Raw genomic sequence first — 18,698 nt, 5'->3', positions numbered from 1 at the left:
TCTTGGGTGATTTTCCCCAAGCAAAAAACAACCTGTGTAGCTTATTTCCTTTAATAAAAATGTAAATTTGAACTCAAAGGTAATGGTTTAGGATGTTTATGTACAATTTAGAAGATGCAGTACATTATCCACAATGATGTGGAATAGCCAAAAAATTACATGGTTGTATTTTAATAACAGTGTCTGATGTTTGTATCAAGATTTGGTAGTAGAAGATGTAGTCTAATTCAAATAAATTTAAAGCATCTTAGAAAAAGGAGCTTTTTTCATTCTTTGAGATATTTAAAAAGCACTTTTTCCAATTTGGTGTCAAAATAAAACTTCACCTGTTTTAATACAGTATTTTCCAGCTGGTGGTAAATGATATTAGGGAAAAGAGGCAAAATCAGTGAAAGAAACAAACATGGCAATGCCTGTGGCTAAAATCATATCTATCCCTTTTTATTTTTTGACAATTTTATTTATTTATTCATGAGACACACACACACAGAAGAAGAGACATAGGCAGAGGGAGAAGCAGGCTCCATGCAGGGAGCCTGATGTGGGACTCGATCCTGGGTCTCCAGGATCAGTCCCTGGGCTGAAGGTGGCACTAAACTGCTGAGCCACCCGGGCTGCCCTTATATCTATCCCTTTATAATTTTACTTGTAGATTTTTGTATTGAGGAGTTATTTACAGGGCTCCATTCTGTTTTGGAGACTGTTTCTAATAATGTGTATTAAAAACGTGCATCAAGGTTTCTTACTACATTTTGTAAAATTCACTCTGAACAATTTGTGTGTGTGTGTGTGTGTGTGTGTGTGTGTGTGTGTGTGTGTATGATTTTCTGGCATGTTTCATGGCCCTGTGCTGGAAATAACTATAAAAGTTGGGGTAGTCAGGTGTCTTTTTCTTAAATGATAAGTCATAGTATCACAGAGTTTTTGATGAACACTTATTGAATGAGGTGTCAAATGGGTACTGTTGGAGCTCAGAAAGGGGACAGCTGACCTCGAGTGTCCTGGCAAGGAGTCATTGGAGAGAAGACATTGAATCTCTTTGGGAAGGGTATCGAGGAAAGAGGGTAGTCTAAGTTAGGCATTCCAAAAATGAGAGGGCCCAGGCATATGTGTGTATATTGAGGGGAGAGTTAAGTAGTTGATTCTGATTGAGTGCTGGGCTCATATTGAGGAGACTAAGCTATGATTGGGAGTAGATACTGAGGTCAGATCGCTGTAGATGACAAAATAACTAGCCTTAAGATGATTTTGACAACAGTGTTTTAGGAAAACTACTCTGTTTGTGTGGTGTATGGGAGGGCCCAGAAGGAGAAGAGAGGAGGGGCAGACAATAAGAGAAACTGCATGAGTTGAACTGAGTTGATAGCCGTCAGATGGATGCGTAGGGGCAAACTACTAGGGAGTTGAGAAAGTGTTCCAAATGCCCCAGGGCACTTACTCCAGCCTGGGTACAAAGGTAAGAGAATGTACCCAAAAACCGTTCTGAAATTTTAAATCTAGAGGCCAGTGAGAATAAGAAACTATGCACAGAAAGAAGACAGAAGGAATTAACCATTTTATGGGAAAAGGATTTAGGTCTTAGAATTTAGGGTTGATTTTTAGCAGAGAAATGTCTGAGTATGTCAAATGTGCCGTCACATAGGTGGGACTGGAGCATGGGAGAGAGATTGGAACTAAACTACATCATGGTAGCAGAAATACGTGTGATGGCTGCTTTGTGAGTTTGGAACCTAAGGACAAAAGGGAAAGAAGATTATAGAGAATCAGGACCAAAGCAAGATTTTGTTTAAGAAGGTAGAAATAGGGGATCCTTGGGTGGCTCAGCAGTCCAGCGCCTGCCTTTGGCCCAGGGCGTGATCCTGGAGTCCCAGGATCGAGTCGTGCGTCAGGCTCCCAACATGGAGCCTGCTTCTCCTTCCGCCTGTGTCTCTGCCTCTCTCTCTCTCTCTGTGTCTATCATGAACAAATAAATGAAATCTTAAAAAAAAAAAAAAGAAGGTAGAAATAGTATGTGTTTGTCGAAATAAGGGGAGAAGCCAGTGTATAAGAATAGATAACAAAGTAAAAGGTATAGATCATAAAGTGAGGGGTGATATTTAAGAGGACTTTACTGACATGGGGAAAAAGAACAATGATTTTGAAAATTCCTGAGTTTGAAGGATGCTTGTCAGGTAGGCCCTGGTCAGTCAGTATTTTATGTACAAGGCCAACCGTTGAGTTCTAGGACAAGAAGTGCCTCAAAAGAATTACTGGTTTGGTGTATCTTCATGCTTTGGTATATTTCTGGCATAGTGATTGGTGTTAAAACCAACACTTGAGTGAAATAAGTACCTTTGCAGGTGTTTTGCTGTGTCATATCAATTTAAAATTCTGTTCTGGTTTGTAGCCTTCTTTTGATCACAAATTCCCACAAACCTTATTAGCATCAGTGCCAGATCTGCCAAGTAATTGAGTGCCAAATCTACAAAGTCATCAAGTCCTTCAGTTGAATTGTTACTAAAGTCAAGACCCAATTTAATATTCTCCTTGACTCTTGGGCAGTTTGGATGATGTATTAACAGAGATGGTATTTGTCAATATATTACTTTATAACTGTGCTGCATAATATTCTAGTAGCCTCGTAAACATATAAAAAAACTGACCAATCTCTTAACATGTTTTATAGTTTCCCAGTGAAATCTCCTTTGTACAGAAAATTAAATAAGTCTATTTACTGCTTCCCATCGCCATTCTTGTTGGCAGTTTTTATGCTTTCAGTAAGAGTAGATTGTTGTGGAATGAGCCAGGCTCTGGAGTCATCTACACCAGGCAATTTAAATCCTGATCTTTTGTTCTGTAATTATAAGACCTTAGGCTAGGTTCTTTTTCTCTTTTTTTCTTCTTTTTTTCATAAGACCACATACATAGTTTCTTTCTTTCTTTTTTTTTTTTTTTTTTTTTTTTTTTACGATAGTCACACACAGAGAGAGAGAGGCAGAGACACAGGCAGAGGGAGAAGCAGGCTCCATGCACCGGGAGCCCGACGTGGGATTCGATCCCGGGTCTCCAGGATCGCGCCCTGGGCCAAAGGCAGGCGCCAAACCGCTGCGCCACCCAGGGATCCCACATACATAGTTTCACAGCAAAATTGAGGGGGGAAGATACAGAGATTTCCCATTAATCCCATGCATACAGGCTAGTTTCTTAATACCTCTAAATCTCTGTTTCTTCATCTCTAAAATATAGGTAGTAACTCTATTTTCATAGATTGGAGGATTGAGTTAAGATCATTTTCAAGGGCAGCCCTGGTGGCTCAGCAGTTTAGTGCTGCATTCGGCCCAGGATGTGATGCTGGAGACATGGGATCAAGTCCCACGTCCGGCTCCCTGCATGGAGCCTGCTTCTCCATTTGCCTATGTCTCTGCCTCTCTCTCTCTCTCTCTCTCTCTCTCTCTCTCTCTCTCTCTCTCTCTCTCTTTCTCTCTCCCTCCCTCCCTCTCTCCCTCCCTCCCTCTCTCTCTCTTTCTTTCTCTCTCTCATGAATAAATAAATAAAATCTCTTTTTTTAAAAAAGATCATTTTGTAAAGATGTCTGATGTTTTTTTTTTAATTTTTATTTATTTATGATAGTCACACACACACACACAGAGAGAGAGAGAGAGAGAGAGAGAGAGAGAGAGGCAGAGACATAGGCAGAGGGAGAAGCAGGCTCCATGCACCGGGAGCCTGATGTGGGATTCGATCCCGGGTCTCCAGGATCGCGCCCTGGGCCAAAGGCAGGCGCCAAACCACTGCGCCACCCAGGGATCCCCAAAGATGTCTTATGTTTGGTAAATATTTAGTAATGCATATGGTGCTCATAATAGACATAATTGTCTTTAATTGAGATAACGTCATGCTCACAGAATGCTTCATCAATGCTTTCTGATGATAACATTTAGTATGGTCCTCAAATCTTTATTGAATGAATTAGCGAATGAATGAATTACACACCTTGAGGACACGAAGGAATACTTATTGGAACCTGAGTCTCTACAAAGCTTTTATTTCAGTCATGGGTAGAATTGCTTGCTTACATGTGCTATAACACTTGGTTATCTTAAAATTTTAAATGTGGCAAGTGATTACAAAAATGAATTGATATACTTTAATCCCATGTTAGATATTCTTAGGAACCATGGTGATTTCTCTTGCAGATCTGCTACTTTCTTTCACAACAGTAGGAACTTTTTAGAGCAGTTGTCTTAGAAATTCAACAGCTGGGGGCACCTGGGTAGCTCAGTCAGTTAAGCATCTGACTTTTGATTTGGCTTAGGTCGTGATCTCAGGGTCATGAGATCAAGCCCTGCGTTGGGCTTCACATTCAGCTGGGAGTCTGCCTGAGATTCTCTCCCTCTCCCTCTGCCCCAACCCCTGCTCCCACGCTTGCTCTTTGTCTCTCCCCCTAAGTAAATAAAATGAATGAATGAATGAATGAATGAATAAATAAATAAATAAATAGATCTTAAGAAAAAAAAATACAACTGATTCTAGACCAAGCCCCACCCTCTGAGACTGTAAAGTGGGGTGATTTTGTAAGCATTACCCATTGGCTGTAGTGATTTAAAAAGCTGCTGGTTTTCTTGCTTTGAAGCTATCAAGATGAGTAGTGGCCCTAGAAATTATTTGTAGGTAAGCACCTCTTCGCCTCCTTTAGCAAGTTTGTTAGAGTTACTTAATCCCCTTTGCTATAGAGTGAGGGGTAGTCCCCAGGGTTCATTCTGCAACCCTTAAGCCACTTCCTTATCTGCAATCTTAGAATTCACTTGATCAAATGTTGTGCTTTAAATAAATAAATACATCTAATTTAGCCTCTTGCCTATAACATAATAAGCCCTCAGTAAATATTACGGCCTTTGCAATTACGAGGATTATAAATATTGATTAACTCACTTGGCACAGTACCTGGCACATAGCGGACCGTTACTAAAAATGTCCCCCATTATCCCCATATTCAAATGCCCAACACATCCTACTCTCAGTTTTAGGAATAGATAGCAAATAGATGACTTTCTGGCTCTAATGAATCTTTTCTCAGATCTGCAACTAGAAATATAAATAGCTAGGTTAATATACTTCCGAATGTCAAGGATGAGTTTTTAAAATTAGGTTTCATCACTTTAAATTGCTTTTCTTAGTAGCACATCATAAATGTGTGTATTAAACTGTTTATCTGATTGTACAGATGCTGTTGACTGAGTACTTGGATATGAAAAATACTCGTACGGCCTCTGAACCATCAGCTCAACTAAGTTATGCCAGCACTGGACGAGATTTTGCAGCCTTTTTTGCCAAGAAGAAGCCTCAAAGGCCAAAAAATTCTCTTTTTAAGTAAGTATCTCCCCAGTGGTAAGATAGCAGGTGTCAAGAAGTGTTTGATCCAAGTAGGATGGCTTTCTATTTTATTGGCAGCCAGTACATCACCCAGTTAAAGCTAATTTGAAATAATTTATAGGAAGTAAATACATTTTTTAAATTTTATATACATTTGTTTTATAAGGGGAAATGGCTATTTTGGAATATGGTTAGTGGACTATCTAGGATTTCTAATAAAAATTTTTGGAATTTATTTCTGTGGCATTTTATATAAAATGAAGGGAATGAATCTTGCCAGTTGTTTCTGGAGACTTTTATATGAAATGAAATATGTCAGCTTTTGGGGAAAAAAAAAAAAACTGAAGTGCCAAAAAATAACTTTAAAGTTCACACAAATCTCCTTAGCTAAGTAGCATTGGATTTTATTTGGTTTAATACAGGAACAGTCCAGGAATTCCTTTTTTCTAATTACTATCCTAGTTGATGCCACCAGTCCATGTTCTTAGTGTATGTCATTTGTTAACAGCTAATAGTTGATATTATTTACATTAATCGTAACAACAGCAATAGCTACCACTTGAGTGCTTACTGTGGTAAAAGCACAGTAAGATACTGTGGGAAATTAGTATCTCAAAATAATCCCAAACATAATTTAATTCAGATTATGTCAAATTTCGGCAGCAGGAGTAGTGGCTAACCCCGAATCCTTGCTAAGTACTAGCGAAAGCGTGATGCCATTTTCATGGATTATCTCTTTTACTCTTTACAATATTATGGGTTGGGTTTTTTTTTTTTTAATTTTTATTTATTTATGATAGTCACACAGAGAGAGAGAGAGGCAGAGACACAGGCAGAGGGAGAAGCAGGCTCCGTGCACCGGGAGCCCGATGTGGGATTCGATCCCAGGTCTTCAGGATCGCGCCCTGGGCCAAAGGCAGGCGCCAAACCGCTGCGCCACCCAGGGATCCCCTGGGTTGGGGTTTTATTCTTAATCCTTTTTTGCACATAAAAAACTTGAGATATGAGTGAGGTTAAGCAGTTTAGGTAAATCCACATAGCTTGGAATTGGTAGAAGCAGGATTTCAATCTTGGCAGATCTGTGTGTTCTTCTGAGGAGTTGGGAAATAATGGGTTAAGAAGTTGTACCTGTAAATCTAAGCATAGAAAGGGACTACAGAAGTATTATTTCTGTATTTTGAATTCATTATTTTTGAATAGTTGAAGCTCCAGTGTCTTTTGTTGATTCACCTTTGAGATTTGTTTCTATCATAGATTCAGAGAGTTCTTAATCGTTATGAAAAATTTCAGCAGTGCATTCATCTTGTGGTGTAAAGAAGAGGGGAGTGAATGTGCCTGCATGTAATAAAATGCCTTCTGTGCATTGAATGCTTTCTTACGTCTTACCATTTTGTGCAGACGATAGACACCCTGTTAGTTAAGATGCTTTAGTCTACAGGTAACACAGGACCCCACACAGCTGAAGGTTCTTACCTCACATGGGAAGGAGGAATGTGGAGGAGTCCGTAATTCAACAGTGTGGGATCCTCAGGGACCCAACCCTTTCATTTCCCTGCTATTTGGTCCCACTCTAGGATAATGGTGATGCTGAGGAAGGGGTATGATTCTTCCTGCAACTTTCGTTTTCTTGAAATTAATAGACTGTTTTTTTGAAGATTTATTTATTTATTAATGAAAGACACAGAGAGAGAGAGAGGCAGACACATAGGCAGAGGGAGAAGCAGGCTCCATGTAGGGAGCCTGATGCAGGACTTGATCCCAGGACCCTAGGATCACACCCTGAGCTGAAAGCAGATGTTTGGTCACTGAGCCGCCCAGGTGTCCCTAATAGACTATTTTTTTATGCCACTTTTCAGTTTACAGAAAAATCAAGGAGACAGGCCAGAGTCCACTTATGTCCTTCTTCCTCAGAATTTCCACTTTTGTTAACATCTTGTATTCCTTGTCATGTGGTACGTTTGTTACAACTGATGGACTGATACTGATACATCATTATTAACTAAAGTCCATTGTTTACCTCAGGGTTCACTCCGTGTGTGGTACATTCTTTGGGTCCTGATAAATGCACAATGTCATATATGCCCTATCACGTTATCATACAGAGTATTTTCGCTGCCCCTAACATCCTGTTTTCCACCCATTCTTCCCTCTTTTCTCTACCCCCTGAACTCCTGATAATCACTCTCTATAGTTTATCTTTTCCAGAACATCTTATGGTTGGAATCATACAGTATGTAGCTTCTTTTCAGACAAGCTTCTTTCACTTAGCAATATGCATTTAAGATTCCTCATGTCTTTTTGTGGCTTGATAGCTCATCTCTTTGTATTGCTAAATAATATTCCATTGTGTATATGTACCTTGGTTTTTTCCATTCAGCTGTTGAAAGACATCTTGGTTGCTTCCAATTTCTGGCCATTGTGAATAAAGCTGCACTAAACTTGCAGGTGTTTGTGTAAATGTAAGGTTTCTGTTCATTTGGGTAAATACTTAAGAGAATGATTCCTGGATCCTATGGTAAGATTATGTTTAGCTTTGTGAGACACTGCCACACTCTTTTACAAAGTGGCTGTTCCATTTCAGATCTTTCTAAAATTAATAATTGTTATCTATTTATTCATCTTTTCCGTCAGTGACAGAGCCCCTCTGCAAGTTTGCATCAGGTTTTAGGATTGGGCCTTAATGTTCATTCCCAAAGCAGTCCCTGGCGGACCATGGTGATTGTCTCAAACAGTCAGGGGTCATCTCTGCTGGTAGTCTTGGGCTGGAGAGGAACCACTTTTCCTGAGCACACAGCTGTTTGAAGAGGGAGCAGAGAAGCTGAATGCCCCATGGAATGGGGGCTCTGCCAGCAAACAGGGAAGATAGTGGAAGGAAGAAAGGGATCAACTAGGATGGCCTCAGATGCTGCCTAATCCTTAGGCCTCTGCTTTGCTCTCCCGCTTGCTGTGTGGCATGCTTTCTCTTTCTCTCTCTCTTCCTACCTCAACTCACTGTTGTAAATCTAGGTGTATCGCAGAAAGCAGGTTTCAGGGTGTTGAGATTTCATGCTCTCAACCATCACCCTTAACTTTCAGCCTCAGACCACATAGACATTTTAACACATTTAGCCAGTCCTGAAATTGTGGTATTGAAAAACATATAAATGATTAGGACTGAATAAATGAACTTAAGTAATTGTTAAACATTTGTCAGTATTGCATAGTAATAAGAACTCACCACCCACACAGAATTAGACTGCTCTTACAGATTTGCCTGCTTCTAGTCTTGGTTCTACTGTTAATGAACCATGTGAGCCAGAGTAGGTCTCCTGTTGTAGTGAGCCTCTGTCCTTTGGCTATAAAATAAGGAGGTGAGACAGTATCATCTCTAGTGCCTCTTTTACCATAAAATTATAGCAATCTATGAGTTGTGGCAAACATACAGAGGGTTCCTAAGTAGCAAAAATACATCAGGTCATAAAGGATTAAGATTTGAGTGAGCTATAATCTGTTTTTATGACATCCATGAAGGACTTTATTACTCTTCTTAATTGCCCCTAGCAAGGTTAATTAAGTGTGTTTTAAGTTCTCTCGTATTGTCTAATGTGTGCCTCTCTATTCTTTGCTCAAGAGTTTATTTCTTTTTCCCTTGCCATTTCTGATCAATAGCTGTCAGCATGCTTTTTGGAGGTCAGTGGCTTCTTTCCTGTACTTGACTGGCAGGTGGCACTTTTGAAGGACTACACACTTTGCCTTCCTCCTGGCTATGAGGGCTCTCTCAGTTCTTGGCAGGGTGCAGAGAGAGGATCAAGTAACCCAAGTGTTTCCCTCGGACAGACATTCATCTTCCTTGTCAAAGAATAGATAAAGAAGGCATAATTAAGAGAGTGGTGGCATTCCTTTTTTGTTGCCAGAAACCTATGCCATTATCACTGTTGCTCTTCCGTGATGTTGCTGTTTACCACTTAGTGGCAATCATTCTTTGGAGGATTCCTCCTGTCATCCTGTTCCTCTGTCTTTGAAAATACAGCTCTGAAATGAAATTTCTTAACGCATCAAAGGGTTTATTTTTGACACAGTCTTCAATCTACCTGTTTTCTCCCCCTTAAACAGTCAGGGGTCATCTCTGCTGGTAGTCTTGGGCCAGAGAGGAACCACTTTTCCTGAGCACACAGCTGTTTGAAGAGGGAGCAGAGAAGCTGAATGCCCCGTGGAATGGAGGTTTCTCTTAAGACTGATTTTTTTCTTTTGTTTTTTTCATTCTTGAGTCATTGTTTTGCCTTTAGAAACCTGTTCTGTATCACGTGCCTTTCCTCCATGTTGCTGACCTCTGAGGTGATTCCTGGGGTGGTGTGAACACACCCTTTGTCGCCTGATAGTTTTGAGAGTATTTCATGTTGTAGGTGGGCAGATTAGAAACTCTATTGGTTCTGAGGACTCTTAAGGAGAGACTGCAGAGGCCTTGCTTCGTTGGTGTATTCAGCAGCATTGCTAGTGTGCCTTTTGTAATGATTCTCTAACCAAGGGAGTTTGAGAAGCAAGATGTCTGCTCTGTGCAGCCAGTATTTCCATGGAGGCAGCTGGCAGTCTCTTGTGCCTTGTGAGCTGGGTAGTAGCACAATTAGGATGACTTTATGGGAATCCCTTATTGCGTGTGCATAGGAATCCTGGCAAAGAAGAAAGTGTGACAGATGAGAGTTATATCAGCTGAAATGAAGAAGGAGCAAATGATCCAAATGCCATTGTGGAGGAGCGTTAGCCAGGAATGTTGTTCATAAACCAAGGTCTGTGGCAGCCTGCTTTGGCCCTGTCACAGAGTAGCCAGAATGTTTGGGTCGTGGAACCCTGGGCTGCACCACACAGATTATAGTAGAATAGTTTTTTGGAATCCATGGCTGGACACCGCCTATTTGGTTACTGCCTCTTTGTTTACCCTGTATTTTGTTACAGGTTCGAATCCTCCTCCCATGCCATCAGCATGAGCGCCTATTTGCGAGAGCAGAGACGAGAGCTCTACAGTCGCAGTGGAGAACTTCAAGGTAGGTGATTGAACTTCTCTGGAAAAATTAGTTCTGGAAGAAGATCTGAAGTGTTTGGCACCTATGAATTTGTGGCCTTCATTCACAGTATTCTTTCAACATAGCAAAGATTTAAAGACTTGATAATCTGTTTCTTCTCTTACATACCAATGTCTGCTGCCAAGCAGCTAAAACTATTGCTATGACCGCAGGATTTGTAGACCTGCTACCATTCAAGAGAGAACTCAACGTAAAAAGGTAGTTGCTTTGTGCTTAATCATGGCACACGAGTCCAGTCACAGTCTAGGAGAATGCTAGTCTTCTGTGGCTGTCACTGTTAGACTTAGTTACTGCTTTCCATGCCTTCTGGAATGTAGCAAGAGTACCTAGGATTGGGGAAAGGGTAAATGCAGCCTCTGTCATTATTTAAAAGGAGGAACGATGTCTCTAGGTAGGATGTTGTAATCAAGCTGGCTTTGATATACAGGATATTTGATATTCACACATGGTTAATAAAGAGTTGTAATCTGTAGAAGCAAATACTTGAGAAAATAAATTGTAAGCAAATTTAATTAAATTAAAAATCTGATAACATTTCCATCTGTGACAAGAAGGATGCTAATCATGGTAAATGCAATCAATTAAGAAAGATTTATGAAGTCCTGCTAAGTGTCTGTCATCCTAGGCACCGGAGGGGATGGAGGTTAGAAGAAAAGAAAAAATAAAGCCTTAAGATCCAGCTATGAGAGTAAGGCATGAGTATCAGTAATAGTATCGGGAAGTCAGTGCTAACAGCTAAGTAGATGGTATGCATGAAAATGCTCAAGCCGTTGAGAGAAGGGAGTGGTGATTTAAAGTATTTTAAAACTATGGGCTTCCTGCATGAAGGATGCCAAAGAACCCTTCCATGTTTGGGGATGCAGTAGAGGCACTCGAAATATTTTACAGTGAATGGCCTACACAATTAAATATTTAGTTTTTAAGATTCATCATGTTTCTACATCAAACTATTATTATGAAGTTATCAGCTTTTCTGGATTTAAGGGCCACCACCTAGCCATTTCTACCTCTGCCTTCACTATTAATCTAAATGCCTATACATTTTTCCAAAGGTGCTACTGTGCTGTCCCATGCCCATACCACAGTAATAATTCCACAGCTCACGTATATGGTTAGTCACCAGAACTAAAAGCCTAGAAATATGTTTGAGGATGTCAGGAAAAGGAAATTAGCCTGCCAACATTTTATTTAATAATAGTGTTGCTCGGCATTGTTGGAAACATGAAGTATGCATCTTGGAGTCCTGAGGTGCATGGGTGCAAAGGATAGTTAGGATAGAAATAAGTCAGGGAGTGAAGGCAGAATGTGACCCAGGCTCTAGCAGATAGATTCATCCCGGGAGGAGAGGCCAGACCCAGAAGCTTTTCTGGAAATGATGGTAACAGAACACATGATCCTGTAGGACTGATCATGACTAAACTGCCACACAGGGGCTGTCGCTGATCATTTAGAGCCAGAGCCACCTTCTGTACTCAGTGTCCTTATTTTAATTGCAGAGTTGACTTAAAGAAACTTTAAATTTATCTCCAACCATTTCTCTCCACTTTGTAGTATGTGAAATTCCTTTCATGGGGACAAAGCAAGCCTTTCTTTTTTTCTTTCTGTTTTAGATCCTTTCACTTTTTATTCATTAATAAACTTAATTTTTTAAAGCAGTTTTCGGCTCCCAGCAAAGTTGAGTGTAGAGCAGAGACTTCCAGCATACCCCCTGTCCCTACCCACACACAGCCTCCCTTTGTATCAACATCCCCACAAGGAAGCCTTGTGTTTGACACTTAGAGATGAAAAGGTAGATGACATAATTAATGGGACAGCAGTGCAACCTGTCATTCATTCAGATTCAAGCATAATTAGTCAACCAAGACAGATGACTGATGGTAGACTCTTTTCTTCTTTTTTGTTAGTGAGGATAGCGAGTGCTCTGCGTTCTCAGCCATGCAGGTGGCTTTTCTGCCACCCCCCTCCCCCCCGCCCCGGTGGTCCACCAGATGGCGAGGCAGTGGGGAAATGCAATGAAGAGGGGAGAGTTCTGGGCTCAGATTGCCTACACTTACAACCTAGCTCTCCCCGTTTACTAGCTTCCTAACCTCTGTGCCTCTGTTTCCTTGCCCCTAAATGGGAACAGAGATAACAGTACCCACCTCAGGAGCTATGTTGAGTTAAGCTATGGGCAGTGTTTAGAGAAGTGCTGACCATGTCAGAAATGTATCTTCTTCTTCCTGCCCTGTTGTTGTTGCTGGTCCCATCACTTCAGTTTTTATACTCATTCTCTTTGGCTAAATCCTACTCGGCTTTCCTTTTTTTTTTTAAACTATTAAAAATTTTTTTAATTCAATTTGCCAACATATAGTATAACACCCCCAGTGCTCATTCCATCAAAGGTCCTCAGTGTCCGTCACCCAGTCACCCCATCCACCCATCCACCTCCTGTTCTGCGACCCTTGGTTTCCCAGAGTTAGGAGTCTCTCATGGTTTGTCTCCCTCTCTAACTTTCCCACTTTCCAACTTCAGTTTAGTTGTCACTTACTCTGATGACTGTCCACCACCCCCCTTCTTCTCAGATTATGCCCCCCCCCCACTGTGTCCTCCTACCATATCCTTAACATTCCCTTTCTGAGCACTTTTCACACTGTTTTATGGATTAATGCTCACTTGTTTGAGTCTGCCACAAAACTATAAGTTCATGAGAGAAATAAAATTTTATTTCCTATCCTTAGCACAGTACCTGGTATGGTAAATATTCAATAATACTGGCTCACTCAGCGACAGAACAAATGAGGACAGCTGATGTCCATCGTGGGATGGAGAGTTAAGAAGGGCCCCAAAGGGAGGTTGGGCCACTGAGAACTAGTATCAGCTTCACTGGTTCTATTAGTTTTTAAGTTTAGGGAGAAGTAGATGTTGTGTGTAGATCTGTTTTTGTCCTGCAGTCATACGTAGCTTCATTTAGTAGAAATGTTACCACTGAGCTGTCTGGCCTAGGACAGTACTGCTGTATATAATTGAAAAACATTTTTAAATTCAGCTATGTTATAGAGGAAGTTTATTCCATGAGGGTGGGTAATTGAAGAATCTCTCTAACTAGGAACTTTCTCATTTTTTCAGAAAGTTAATTGAAATATGGAACCATATGCAATAGTATATTTTACTTACCAGTGTTCAGCAAAATAGAATTTATCTCCGGTTGCAGAGAAGAAAGTGGTCAGCAAACATATTGTGTTCATAATAATCATTAAAATATAATTTAATTTAGCTGAGCTGACAGACCACAGGCGTGGTGAGAGAATAGTTCAGCTGATGAGTTTTTGTAAAAGTTTGGTGGTGTTTCATTGAGGAGCAAAAGTGTCTCTGATGAACGCTTTAACGTTTCAGCAGGAAAAGGGGAAAATCACACCTATTTTCCATTAAGAAAAGGCCTGCCCTTTTCAGTTATTCTATTAATCCTACTTGTCCAAGGACCACAGTGAGATCTGCATTTGAGTTTATCCTTGAAAAGGTATAATTGAAAAGTTCAGTCAAATCCTAAGAGACCTGCGGAAGATTTTTGTCTCTTCTTTCTTTACCACGTAGCTGCAGGCTTTGCTTCCCAGTGGTTTCGTTCAGAGGGTCAACATTTCCTTCTGCGGCAAAGAACATCCACCAGAAAGACCATCAAACTAACGTTACAAAGCCTAAATTTTATAAAAGTTAAGTTTTTGCCAACATTTTCAATTTATCATGCAATTAAAAATGTTACTCAACCCAACAACACAAAGGGGAATGTGATTTCTTTGGTATCATCAACCCATCTCAGTTGGCTCTGTTCTGGTATAGATGGTTCATTATAATGTCTGCTGTTGGCAGTTGGGCCGAAGAGGTGGGAGTGTTGTTTCAAAGTGTACAAGATAACAGGTGGAAATCTAACTTGTATGTCTCCATTAATCAGAGACTTCCTGTTTCTCTCCACTACTTCATTGTGCTGCTTAGATAGCCAAGTTACAGATTAGAGACACAGTCATAGTAATGAACATTTAGCTTGAATATAGCTTCTCAGATTCTTCGGGAGAATAAGATAACTGATGAACATATTATCTCGTGAGGATTTAAAAAAAAAAAATCAAAAACTGCTGCTCATGACCAAAATAAGCTCTTAGGTTAATCAGTCCCACTGTGCCTCAGTTTTCTCATTTGCAAAATGGAGCTTTTAGCAATTTTGACTACATTAGGGGGATATTGAGACTATAAAATTCAATTTTAAAACTCCAGAAAAATTAGAATAGCAGTAATTGATTTAAATTAAAATGGCGCTTAAAGAAATTTAAGTTAAATTTCTCTCTGGAATTGGGAGAACCCACTTCTTTATCTCTTGTTTTCTCTGCTGCTCCAGCCTGAGTGCTCCCCTGAGTTGCCTGCTCTCAGGGTCACCAGTGACCTCCCACCGCCCCTCGTCTTGGCAGATTGAGTGTTTGCTTCCCTGTATTTACCTTACTTGATGTTTCAGCCAGCCATGTATCGTTTTGCCTGCACGTATTGGAGGGTCTCAGGGTTGGTTGTGGGACCGGTCTTGTGCTCACTCTGGAGACTGTCCCCTGATGTCTCAGCCCATACTGAGTTTGGCTTAGTGCCTCCGTGCAGATGACTTCCAGACAGAGGTCTCCTGAATTACTATTTCCTGACCTCTTCCAGCATCCTGCCCACTCCTCATCACCATCCTATCATACTTTATCACGTGTTCTTTTTTTCCCACCTAATTCTTAATTTCTGCATGTCTTTCTCACTTGGTGATATTCTACAACTGCCTCTGAATCCCAAAATGCAAGTCTCATTCACTAGTGCCTTCCAATGCCTGGGACAATGCTTTGCTTGAGGTAAACACTCAAAAAAGAATAGGATGGAGGAGAGGAGGCCTCTCTCCCCCTTGTCTCCGTATTTGTAGGTAGAGTCCTACTTATTTGAGAAAACCCTAGTGGGAGGTTTAATAAACAGATTTGTCATCTTCATTCGTTTTTAGCTTAATAAAACTCACGAATGTGTAGAGTATATTAATTGTTATTGATCCAAGTAGAAATGTATAGTCAGTTTTGATTACAGTTTCTTTTCTGTCTTGGGGCTACTTAGTACTTCTGTTTGTACTCAATAATATTACCTTTAGAGTTCTATTTTTATTCCCATTAGTCTAATGAGTAGCATTTCTATAGCCCTGACATTAAAATATTCTCTAAGGCTCCAACCACTTGAGAATTGACTTCTCTAAGAGGATTTGCTTTACATGGTAAATAAGGGAGTATTGGCATCAGGGAAAACTGGGCTCCTATACTGACCTGACCTGAATTTTCTGAGTTTTTCTCTCTAATGGGTTGTTGGTGACTGGGGGGTTGTGAATACTTAATAATATCGTATGTAATTAATCTGTTTGGAAGTACCTCGCCTTAAAGTAGAGTGATATTTGAAATACATTAGCCATGAGTTGATTTTCCTTTTTTACAAAAGGATTTATAATAGGAGTCTCTCAAATAGCAAGCTATTCTATAATGGAGCATTTAAAGCAAGATTTCATTTATGCACACATTTTCAGGGATATTTTGGCTGGAGTGAGGTATAGCAATTTTACACTCATACCACACGTTTGTTCCATAGCCTTAAATATAAGAAGCACTTGTAAAGCTTTATATCTTGAAATATTATTAGAAAATTCTTTGTAGTCTTAAATTTTGGGTAATGACTTTGTTAATAACTATGTAGCAATATACAGGGGATGTGAAAAAATAAATTTTTTCTTCTTAAAATTGCATATAATTATTTCAAAATAACCTTGATCTTTTATTAGTTATCTTTTCTGTTTTAGGTTCTAAAATAGTGTATAAAAATTGATTCCCTTTCCTTTTATATATTTATATTCTTGATTTTTTTAAAAGACTGTTCTTAACTTCCTCATATGGAAGATTTGTCTTATAATGAAATTATAATAGAATTTTTATAAAGGCTATTTTCTTTATATGTTCCTAAGAGGTAGTAAGTAATAGATATATTTTCCTCAGGTCATGAACAGACTAAATGCATTAGTTCAGATTATTTAGGAAATAGAAGTATTCTTATGCTGAGATTATCACCTCTTTGCCATAACCTTTGCAATGTAGATATTTATTTTAAGAATGTTCTTTCTTAAAGGATGCCAGGGATGCCTGGGTGACTTAGTCAATTAAGCCATCTGCCTTCAGCTAAAGTCATGATCACTGGGTCCTGGGATCAAGCCCTGTATCAGACTCCCTGCTCAGCACAGAGTCTGCTTTTCCCTCTCCTTCTGCCCCTCCTTACTGCTCATGCTCTGGCTCACTCTCATGCCCTCTGTCTCTCTCAAATTAATGAATAAAATCTTAAAAAAAATGTTCTTTGCTTTTGGATTTAATTTATGATGTGAGTTTATTTTCTGAGGAATTCTAGTTCATAGATAGTCCTCTGTACCCATTGGACAAACCATTGGTATCTGAGCCATGTGGAGGGGCTGGAGGTCATGGGACAGTAGACCTTGAGAATGCAGAACAGCCATCACAAAGCCTTAGTAGAGCCTGAGAACCTCACTCTTGAGAAATGATCCTTGGTCATCATGCAGAACTAGTTGATGACATAAAACATTTTTAAGAAACCTTTTTGCTACCCATTTATTCATTCATCCATATAGATATGGAAAAGACTGAATACTGGTAAGTGAGGTATATATTTGAGGTTAAAAAGTGACACATATGCATTTCTCTTTTTATATAAAGAGAAAATATGAAGGAATAACAAATTTGTAACATGTATCAGAAAAATTTTAAAGTTGTTTTCTGTCATGTTTTTTTTTATCATTTAGCCTACATTAATTTTTTAAATTAATATAACAACTTTGCTTATTTCCTTAGATTTTTCCTTAGGACTGCAGGAAATTATATTTTTGCCAAATTTAGTAGTTTATATGGTGCAATTAATTCTGACTTGAGGTATTTTAGAAATTTATAGTCTGTCGTGGGGAAAGTAATGAGATGAGAATGCCAAAGAGCAACTTGATCATTGTCCCAATAAAACAGAATTCATAAGATAGTTTTACATTTTCAGAATGAAGATTGAGTCCTTCTAGGAACATTAATAGTTAGAGATGACTTTATGTGAAGTGATCTGTTATCAAAATTCAGAAAAAATTGACATACATGTGCATATAGTATGAGGCCTAGAAAATAAAACAGTAGACTTTGATGGTAGAAAGTGCTTTGGAATTCATAGCCTAGTACTTTTCAGACTTATTATTTTAGTCCTAGAACCTGTTTTCTGTATATTTTATTTCAGAGTTGAGTATAGAAAGCAGACTGAGGGCCCCATGTGCCCAGACCCCCCTCCATCTGCTCCTCTCATCTATGGATCACCTGAGGTGCCATTATAAAACTGAAGACCAGTTTTTTACACCAGAAGCAGAGCTGTATCCAGAGGAAAATTGATAAGGAGATAGATGACATTATAGATTTGTAGGAATGGGACAGACGAGTCAATAATGGATGGTCAGACAATTGATTAACCATAAACAAACAAACAAAAAAAGATGTTGAATTTGAAACCCATATCATTTAGGAAAATAAATTTTGGGTGCATTGAGAACTGAAATGTGAAAGGCAAAACCTATTGACGCTTGAGTTCGTAGTAGAATTGTTTGAATAACAAAAGCCTGGAAACAACTCAAATGCCATAGACAGGAGAATAGATTTCTAAATCGTGGCATAGACATGCAGTAGAATACTATATAGCAACGAAAATGAATGAATTGTACTGTACATTAACTTGGCTCTCAAAATCAATCATAGAAGATTATAGATAGTCGAATTCCATCTGTATGAAGGTCAAAAGCAGAATCGAAATATCGTTAGGCATATATCTTAATGTGATGAAATGTGAAGAAGGTAAGGTAGGGAGCATGGACATAAAACTCAGGAAAGAGATCAGCTTGGGAAAGGATAGAAGAGGGTATAATCAGAGAGAAGCACATGGAGCTTCAAAGATAATAGTACTGTTCTATTTCTTAAGCTAAGTGATAGAGATGCTGTTGTAGTTTTAAAACTGTACTAAATGTCCCATACATTCATATATTATACATTTCGTAAAAAGTACAAATATAACAATTTTTAAAAGGCCTCTTAAGTCTCCTGAGACCTAGCCATATATGTAATGTAATGCTCCTGCAGGAAAGTCTTTTATTAGTTCTTGGCCTGCACCATTCCATTGCAATGCCAGGTCCAGAATTGCCAGGTCACATGGATGTGAGTTACTTCTGAATTCAGACCAACC

General features: G+C 39.4%; 1 protein-coding gene across 4 annotated transcripts in view; it reads left to right on the top strand.

Annotated features, from left to right (window-relative positions):
• Window positions 1-18,698, top strand: part of EXOC4 (exocyst complex component 4) — a 746,310-nt gene that overhangs the window by 189,282 nt on the left and 538,330 nt on the right. For all 4 annotated transcript variants that reach the window (XM_055307533.1, XM_055307534.1, XM_055307536.1 and 1 more), the window contains exons 8-9: window positions 5,204-5,349; window positions 10,282-10,370. In XM_055307533.1, the coding sequence (XP_055163508.1) occupies window positions 5,204-5,349; window positions 10,282-10,370 (235 nt within the window). The remainder of the gene's footprint in view (window positions 1-5,203; window positions 5,350-10,281; window positions 10,371-18,698) is intronic.

Source organism: Nyctereutes procyonoides, unplaced genomic scaffold (assembly GCF_905146905.1).
Source record: "Nyctereutes procyonoides isolate TBG_1078 unplaced genomic scaffold, NYPRO_anot_genome, whole genome shotgun sequence".
NCBI classification, from domain to species: domain Eukaryota; kingdom Metazoa; phylum Chordata; class Mammalia; order Carnivora; family Canidae; genus Nyctereutes; species Nyctereutes procyonoides.
The sequence above is the reverse complement of the archived record's forward strand: the minus strand, read 5'-3'. Positions and strand labels throughout refer to the sequence as shown.